This window comes from Thamnophis sirtalis, unplaced genomic scaffold (assembly GCF_051295495.1).
Source record: "Thamnophis sirtalis isolate CommonGarterSnake01/CBP01778 unplaced genomic scaffold, rThaSir2_p1.2 scaffold_5, whole genome shotgun sequence".
NCBI classification, from domain to species: domain Eukaryota; kingdom Metazoa; phylum Chordata; class Lepidosauria; order Squamata; family Natricidae; genus Thamnophis; species Thamnophis sirtalis.
This window is the reverse complement of record NW_028261385.1, coordinates 1,325,489-1,333,714: the sequence shown is the minus strand read 5'-3', so window position 1 is coordinate 1,333,714 and position 8,226 is coordinate 1,325,489. Positions and strand designations below refer to the sequence as shown.

At 55.6% G+C, this 8,226-nt stretch overlaps 1 protein-coding gene across 1 annotated transcript; it reads left to right on the top strand.

Moving 5' to 3' along the window:
* Window positions 1-5,364: 5,364 nt before the first annotated feature.
* Window positions 5,365-7,910, top strand: LOC148045240 (uncharacterized). The gene is made up of 2 exons (XM_087715186.1): window positions 5,365-5,705; window positions 5,842-7,910. Exon 2 carries the CDS (start codon window positions 5,904-5,906, stop codon window positions 7,770-7,772), a length of 1,869 nt encoding a protein of 622 aa, XP_087571312.1. The 5' UTR covers window positions 5,365-5,705; window positions 5,842-5,903; the 3' UTR covers window positions 7,773-7,910.
* The last annotated feature ends 316 nt before the right edge of the window (window positions 7,911-8,226 follow it).

The window sequence follows — 8,226 nt, the reverse complement described above, 5'->3', positions numbered from 1 at the left end:
GGAGTGGGACAGAATAGGGGACTGGGCCACTGAAGACATGAATAGCGAAAGTCTCACCATGGAGGAGGAGAAGGAGGAGGAGGAGGACAGCCATCTGACCATGGAGGAGAGGCCCTCAGAAGGGTCTTCGTGGAAGGCTGAAGCCAGCTCAAGACCACAGAGTGAAAGCGCGTCATCCAGCTCCAGGAAGGAGAAGATCAAAGGTCTCTCTATCATTGGATCGATTCTGGAGAGGAAGCTCGCCTTGAAACAGGGGATGGACGTTTGGCTTCATAGCCAGGGCTGCTGGTTGACAACCTGGACACAGGAGGACAGAGAAGGAACTCCCAGGGTAGGTGGGACTCATGTTCCCCAGAGACAGACCTTTCCCACTGGACGACCGGGCTTCCACCACAGAGGCCACACTTCCACGGGCTCCTTCTCCACGCATGAGAAAGCGAGCGGGTCCTCCTCAGAGGACTATGCCCAGAACAAGATCCGGGGGCCAGAAGACGCTTTGGCCTGGGATCGGACTGGGCTCAAGACCTCAACCGCGACTTCGGTGGCCAGAAAGAGGCGGAATCTCAAGGTCCAAGGCCTAGAAAGGGCAGCTGAGAGGGAGGCTGGCGGCAAGACGCGGGGACACGGCAGAAGGAAAATGAGGCCTGGCAAGAGGGACTTGGACACCAGCGGCCGTGGGGAGAGTTCCTCCAGCAGCAGAGAAGGGAGGGACAGCAGCGGCACCTCCAACAGTGAAGGGCAGCCGGCCGCTCAAGAGGCAGCCAAAACAAGAGAGGGGAGACTATATAGGAGAAGGGAGGAACCCCCCCTGTTTGAGAGGACCACCCACCAGCCCCTTCCTCAAGCAGAACAGGACTACAGGGCTGGGCAGCCCACCGCTTGGGGGTCCGCCCAAAACAGGGAGGGCTCCCCAGGAAGGGGCCTTTTAAGACTGAGCCCCCGAGAATACCAAGCTGCAGGGAGGGAGAGGCCTCGCCTTGAGGACCCACCAGGAGGCGGGGGGTTTTCTGAGGCCGCAGCCCCACCAGGCAGGCCCACAGGCCCTCTTCCCCATGGGGAGCAGTTCCGCAACCTGAAAGAAAGGATCCGGTTGAGGCGGAAGGAGCTCTGGAGCTCCCCAGAGAGCCAGGACGAAAAGCCGGCGTAGCTTCTCTTTGGAGCGGCCGTGGGTGTGTAAATAGTTGGTGTTATTTTAAAAAATATCCATTAAACTTTTTAAGTGTGCACTTTGAAATGAGACTGAGGTGGCCACGCGTGTTGCATTTCGCCTCTTAATGGCCTCTCCAGATATTCGGCGATACCTGGGGGGGGGGTTCTCTTCACCTCCCTCTCTCTTTGCATTGTGAAGTACCCGTGGTTCGCCCATGAGGCCAATGTTGAGAAAAGACACGGACACGAGCTTTCTCGGGATGAGGCGACCCAGATTGGGGTCTGGGAGCCCCTTTTATTGAGATAGGACAAAGGCAGGAGGAGCAATCAGCATGTGATTTAAGACAGCCTGTCAAACTACAATTGCTAATCTACTGCTCAGGGAAGTTCTGTCTATATATGGTCATATCTTGGTCAGGATGTTTTATCTTTTGGGAGTGGTTTTTTCCTGTGTGGTTCAGCGTGGCTGCGCATGCCCTGTTATGCACTGGGCCATGGGTGACCGCCACACCTACACAAGGAGTTATATGACAACATTGCATCTCCCCTCGGTTTCTTTGACCCTGGAGGGAATCACTGATGTTCTCTCAAAGGGGGAAGAAACCCTCTTTTCCAGCCACCCCCCCCTGAGTTTCCAAGTCCCTCCCAATGGCTCAGTGGTGGGATTCACATTCCTTTACTACTGCTTCTGTGGGCGTGGCTTGGTGGGCGTGGCAGGGCAAGGATACTGCAAAATCCCCATCCCCTCCCGACCAGCTGGGACTCAGGAGGCAGAGAATAGATGGGGGTGGTATTTACCGGTTCGCCAAAGTACTCAAAATTTCCACTATCGGTTCTCCAGAACTGGTCAGAACCTGCTGAATCCCACCTCTGCAATGGCTCCTCATTCTGTGTGCCTCAGGCACCCCAAATATCTGGGCATCTCCATGCCTTTCCATTGTTCACCCCCCACCACACACACACACTTGGGAGTTGCGTCTGAAACAGGGGGAGCAATAGCCCTTAGGCTTATATTCCACTTCCCAGTGCTTTACGGCCCTCTCTAAGCGGTTTATAGAGTCAGCCTCTTGCCCCCAACAATCTGGGTCTCATTTTACCCACCTCGGAAGGACAGAAGGCTGAGTCAACCTGGAGCCAGTCAGGATTGAACTCCTGGCTGAGGGAATGGTGAGTTAGCCAGCAACACTGCATTCTAACCACTGTACCACCAAGGCTCAGAGGAAGGAAAGAGAGAGAAAAGGGAAAAGGAAAGGAGGGAGAGAGGGAGGGAGAGAGAGAGAGAGAAGGAATGAAGGGAAATATTGCAATAGCACTTAAGACTTACATTCCGCTTCACGGTGTCAGGGCTGGGCCAGCTTGGGCACCGCAGAAAAGCAGTGGCAGCCAAAAGGGGAAGGGCAGGAACAGCCTGAAGCCACCCCCACACCAATGTTCCCTCTAATTTTTTTTCAGTGTGTGCGGAAAAGTATAGTATTTGAGCAGCACATTTTCATGCCTGAGCACCTGAATTTTTTTCACAGATGCTTCACAGAGCAATTGATTTATAGGATCCGAATTGGAATGGAGAAAAATGGTGTGTGTGTGTGTGTGTGTGTGTGTGTGTGTGTGTGTTTGAGTGAGCTTGAGGGATCCAGTAAGGGAACTGCGCCTGTTTAGGAAAGAAGGTAAATTATTGCAAACATGATCAATCGAAGATAAGTATGGGGACAGGTTGGGCAGTAGAGAGAAAGTGATAAAAGAGTGGGAGAGAGGAAGAAAAAAAGAGGGAAGAGAGACAGAAAGAGACAGAGAAGGACAGAGAAAGTGACAGAAGAGTGGGAAAGAAGGAGAGAGAAAGAGAGACAAAGAGAAAGAGGGTGAAAGAGACCGAAAGAGACAAAGAGGAGAGAGGACAGAGAAAGTGACAGAAGAGTGGGAAAGAAGGAGAGAGAAAGAGAGACAAAGGGAAAGAGGGTGAAAGAGACAGAAAGAGACAAAGAGGAGAGAGAAGGACAGAAAAAGTGACAGAAGAGTGGGAAAGAAGGAGAGAGAAAGAGAGACAAAGAGAAAGAGGGTGAAAGAGACAGAAAGAGACAAAGAGGAGAGAGAAGGACAGAAAAAGTGACAGAAGAGTGGGAAAGAAGGCGAGAGAAAGAGAGACAAAGAGAAAGAGGGTGAAAGAGACAGAAAGAGACAAAGAGGAGAGAGAAGGACAGAGAAAGTGACAGAAGAGGGGGAAAGAAGGAGAGAGAAAGAGAGAGAAAGAGAAAGAGGGTGAAAGAGACAGAAAGAGACAAAGAGGAGAGAGAAGGACAGAGAAAGTGACAGAAGAGGGGGAAAGAAGGAGAGAGAAAGAGAGACAAAGAGAGAGGGTGAAAGAGACAGAAAGAGACAAAGAGGAGAGAGAAGGGAGAAGGAGAGAGAAAGTGACAGAAGAATGGAATGGAGGGAGAGGACGCCAAGGCTGCAGGGCTCCCGCTCCTTCCTCTGGGACGTTGGCCTCGGGAAGTCCGTAGCGCGGTCTAGAAGGGATGCCGCAGACTGGGCGACGGTGGGCGCAGAAAGCCAGCCTGGATCCCGGAGAGAGCGAGTGGAAATGGTCCCCTGGGAGTTTGGGTCCCGCTTGAAGCTTCATCCTTTGGCCGCCCGGCGGGAGGGACCCGCTCGGGATCCTTTCCCTTTCCCTCCCTTTTCTTCGGTCTCCCCTCTGGTTATAAAGGCAAGAATACATTTGCATTCCCCCAACGCGGCTGGAAATCGAAGCGAAGGAAGAGGCTGAAACACCCCCCTTCCTCCCCTGGGAAGAGATTGCGGAGGATCCCCTTTTCCCTCCTCGGAGGATCCGACCTCCGTTCTTCCTCCTCCAGGGCCCTGGAAGGCGCGCAAAGGAACCCAGCGCTCTTTCCTCTCCCCCAAACTTTACGGACAGAAGGCGGAGTTGTCCTGGGCGGATTTGGGCGATCCTTTCAGTCGCTGAACGCAAACTAGGGGCTCCGGTCGCAGGTGCAAAAGGCCTCCCTATTCGGGCGGGGAGGGGGGGGGAGACGATGCCGCTGCGCCCGGGACCCCTCCTGTCCCTCGGGGCGGCGCTGAGGTCTCTCTTGTGGGGCGGGGGGTTGCGGGGAGTTCCTGGAAGCGAGGAGGTGGGAGGGGGGGGGAGATAGCCAGGGTCCCGTTTGGCTCTTCCTCCCGGCCTCCAGCTCTTTCCCCAGAAGGAAACGCCTTCCTTCCTCCGCCTTACGCCGAGCCTCGTTTCAAGGCTGCGGTTTTGAGCCCAGGCAAGACGGGAACCAAGGGGGGTTTTGCACAGAGCTTCTTCAGCTCGGACAGGATTGGGGGGAATGGGAGGATTTCGATGCCTTGCGGGCAGCTGGGCATTTGCACCCCCCACTTCCTCCCTCCTCACCGTTGCAGCCCTTGTTGGTCCAACACGATTTCCCTCCCCTGGGATGGGGGCTCCTCTCATCCACCCAACTCCCAGCCGCCCCCTTCCTGGTCTTTGCCCGCTTCCCTCTTGTTGCCTCCTTCGCAGGGCTGCTCGGTCCTCCGGAGCACAGAGTTCTCTCCTCTGCTCCGCCCCAAGGCTCCCCTGGAAGGCGCCTCACAAAAGCCACTGGGCGGCGCGCACCTTACAGGGAACAGTGGTGGGGGGGATCCCCTCCTGGGATCCGCTTCTTTCCACCTGGTTCCCGATCCCCCCTTGGGATCCCTGGCATTCCAGTGGATCCCCCCGTCCCTCCTTGTCTCCCTTGTCTCCCAATGGCCTCCCGGGATCCCCTCGGGCTGAGCTCCATCCCTTCCCGGGATCCCTTCGGCTGCTCGGCTCCTGGCCCGGCGGTTCTCCTCCTGGGGGTGGAAGGGCCTTTTCCCCGGGGTCGCCCGAGACTACCGGGGGGGGGGGAGCCTGGGAGGCTTCGGAGCCTGCGTGCTGCGTCTCCCTGGCAGGAGAAGCCGGGGAAGGGAGGAGGCGGGCCTTCCCTTCGGAGCCTCCCCTTCAGCTCCCCGGGCGAAGCTCCGCCGCCCCCGCCAGGAGCCTCCCGCGCCCAAAGGAGCCGCCCGAAGGGAAGGGGCGGCGGGAGGGGCGGGGCCACCGCGGCTCCTCCCACCGAAGCCCCGCCCCTCCCTCCGCCTGTCCGTGTGGCTGGCTGGGGGCGGGGCGAAAGGAGGGGCCGGAGTGGGGACAGACGCGCAAGCGCAGAGGACGCTGGGAAAGCAGCTCCCTCCCAGCTACGGCGCTCGGTGGGCGGAGCTACGGAGGTTGCTGAGGCGGAAAACCAGGCGCGGAAAATGAAATAAAAGAAGGGAACGTGGCGGCGAAGGGAAGGCCGGAGCCCAATTTGGCGCTTGGGGGTCACCGCCGCAGGAGGAACGGTGTCGAGCGACATCAGGAAGGCTGAGAACCGAATTGTTCTAGCGGGTCCCTTTCTCTCCTTTGGGGGAAAATCCACGAGGCGGTGCCTGGAGAGGAGAAGGCGGGGCTTCGCAGGAAGGAGGGGCTGGTATATGGAGCGCCTTCCCTTTCGGAACCAGAGAGCTGACGGAGGGAGCGGTTCGCTTCGGAGGCGGAGAAACCGGAAGTAAGTAGAGTCTGCTGGGACGGAGTGGCAGCCTGTGAGGGTCTCCTTCGGGTCCTCGGGAGGGGAGGCCTCGGCCTGGGCCTCTCCTGCGGTGAGGGGGACGCCGCCGTGACCCGCCTCTCTTTCTCCCCTGCAGGAGGACGGAGGAGCCCCGGGAGACGGCGGGGAAAGGCCGGGGGCTCCGGAGCTGCAGGAGGGATGAGCCCAGCGGGAGTCCGGGAAAGGCGGCTGCCTGGAGGGCGATGCGGGGAGGAGGAAACGGGCGGAGACGCCGAGACGGGCCTGGAGGGCGGAGGGTCCTTCGGAAGACCCCGGAATCCCCAAAGGATCCAGGAGGAAGAAGAGAGATATCAGTGCCCGGAATGTGAAAAATTCTTCAAGAGAAATGTGTATCTACGAAAGCATCTAAAGGTCCATTCAGGAGAAAATCCTCATAAATGTCTGGAGTGTGGAAAGAGCTTCAGTGAGAGGAGCAGCCTTTATAGACATCAAAGGATCCACACAGGAGAAAAACCTCATAAATGTCTGGAGTGTGGCAAGAGCTTCAGTGAGAGGAGCAGCCTTTATACACATCAAAGGATCCACACAGGAGAAAAACCTCATAAATGTCTGGAGTGTGGCAAGAGCTTCAGTGAGAGGAGCAGCCTTTATAGACATCAAAGGATCCACACAGGAGAAAAACCTCATAACTGTCTGGAGTGTGGAAAGAGCTTCAGTGAGAGCAGCACCCTTTATAGACATCAAAGGATCCACACAGGAGAAAAACCTCATAAATGTCTGGAGTGTGGCAAGAGCTTCAGTCAGAGGAGCAGCCTTTATGCACATCAAAGGATCCACACAGGAGAAAAACCTCATAAATGTCTGGAGTGTGGCAAGAGCTTCAGTGAGAGGGGCAGCCTTTATGCACATCAAAGGGTCCACACAGGAGAAAAACCTCATAAATGTCTGGAGTGTGGCAAGAGCTTCAGTGAGAGGAGCCACCTTTATAGACATCAAAGGATCCACACAGGAAAAAAACCTCATAAATGTCTGGAGTGTGGCAAGAGCTTCAGTGAGAGGAGCAGCCTTTATGCACATCAAAGGATCCACACAGGAGAAAAGCCTCATAAATGTCTGGAGTGTGGCAAGAGCTTCAGTGAGAGGAGCCACCTTTATAGACATCAAAGGATCCACACAGGAAAAAAACCTCATAAATGTCTGGAGTGTGGCAAGAGCTTCAGTGAGAGGAGCAGCCTTTATGCACATCAAAGGATCCACACAGGAGAAAAGCCTCATAAATGTCTGGAGTGTGGCAAGAGCTTCAGTGAGAGGAGCAGCCTTTATGCACATCAAAGGATCCACACAGGAGAAAAGCCTCATAAATGTCTGGAGTGTGGCAAGAGCTTCAGTCAGAGGAGCCACCTTTATAGACATCAAAGGATCCACACAGGAAAAAAACCTCATAAATGTCTGGAGTGTGGAAAGAGCTTCACTGAGAGGAGCACCCTTTATAGACATCAAAGGATGCACACAGGGGAGAAACCTCATAAATGTCTGGAGTGTGGCAAGAGCTTCAGTGAGAGGAGCCACCTTTATAGACATCAAACGATCCACACAGGAGAAAAGCCTCATAAATGCCTGGAGTGTGGAATGAGCTTCAGTCAGAGGAGCAGCCTTTATGAACATAAAAGGATCCATTCAGGAGAAAAGCCTCATAAATGTCTGGAGTGTGGAAAGAGCTTCAGTCAGAGGAGCGATCTTTATGCACATCAAATGATACACACAGGAGAAAAGCCTCATAAATGCCTGGAGTGTGGAAAGAGCTTCAGTCAGAGGAGCAGCCTTTATGCACATCAAATGATTCACACAGGAGAAAAGCCTCATAAATGCCTGGAGTGTGGAAAGAGCTTCAGTCAGAGGAGCCACCTTTATGCACATCAAAAGATCCACACAGGAGAAAAGCCTCATAAATGCCTGGAGTGTGGAAAGAGCTTCAGTCAGAGGAGCAACCTTTATAGACATCAAAGGATGCATTGTGGAGAGAAAGGGATGAAATGCCTGGAGAGTGGAGAGCACTGTTCCCTCTAAGGTGTGGCTGCGCCGCCGTGCACATTGCAAGAAAACACCACGCGGCCGTTTTTAACTGCGCGGAGTGATTTCTGCCACAGGTTCCGGAAGATGAGGGGAAGAGCTGCTGCCGCCTCCTCCTCCAACCGCACTGCCAGATTTGCCGCCAACGCTGCAGCCGAGGTGAAGCCTCCAAAGCTCCCGCAGGCGCCCCCGCCCATGGCAGCGGCGGCGGTGCCTCCCCCTCTGCTCGGAGCACCTCAGCTGGGCTCTGGGTTACCCCTGCCGCTGCCTCCACCTCCGCGGTTTTTCAGAAGCCATGAGGCCTTTTTCCCTGCTCCCCCCCCCTCCGCTGCCTTCCTACTATCTCCCGCTGCCAAATGGCTCCTCAAAAGCGTGGCGGAAGGGAGAGGGATAACGCGGGGGCCAGCTCAGGTGCTCTGCGTGGAGCCTCCACACACAACCGGTGTGCTCC

Excerpts from the sequence above, each read along its gene's own strand:
- LOC148045240 (XM_087715186.1), top strand. The coding sequence starts at position 5,904 with ATGAGCCCAGCGGGAGTCCGGGAAAGGCGGCTGCCTGGAGGGCGATGC.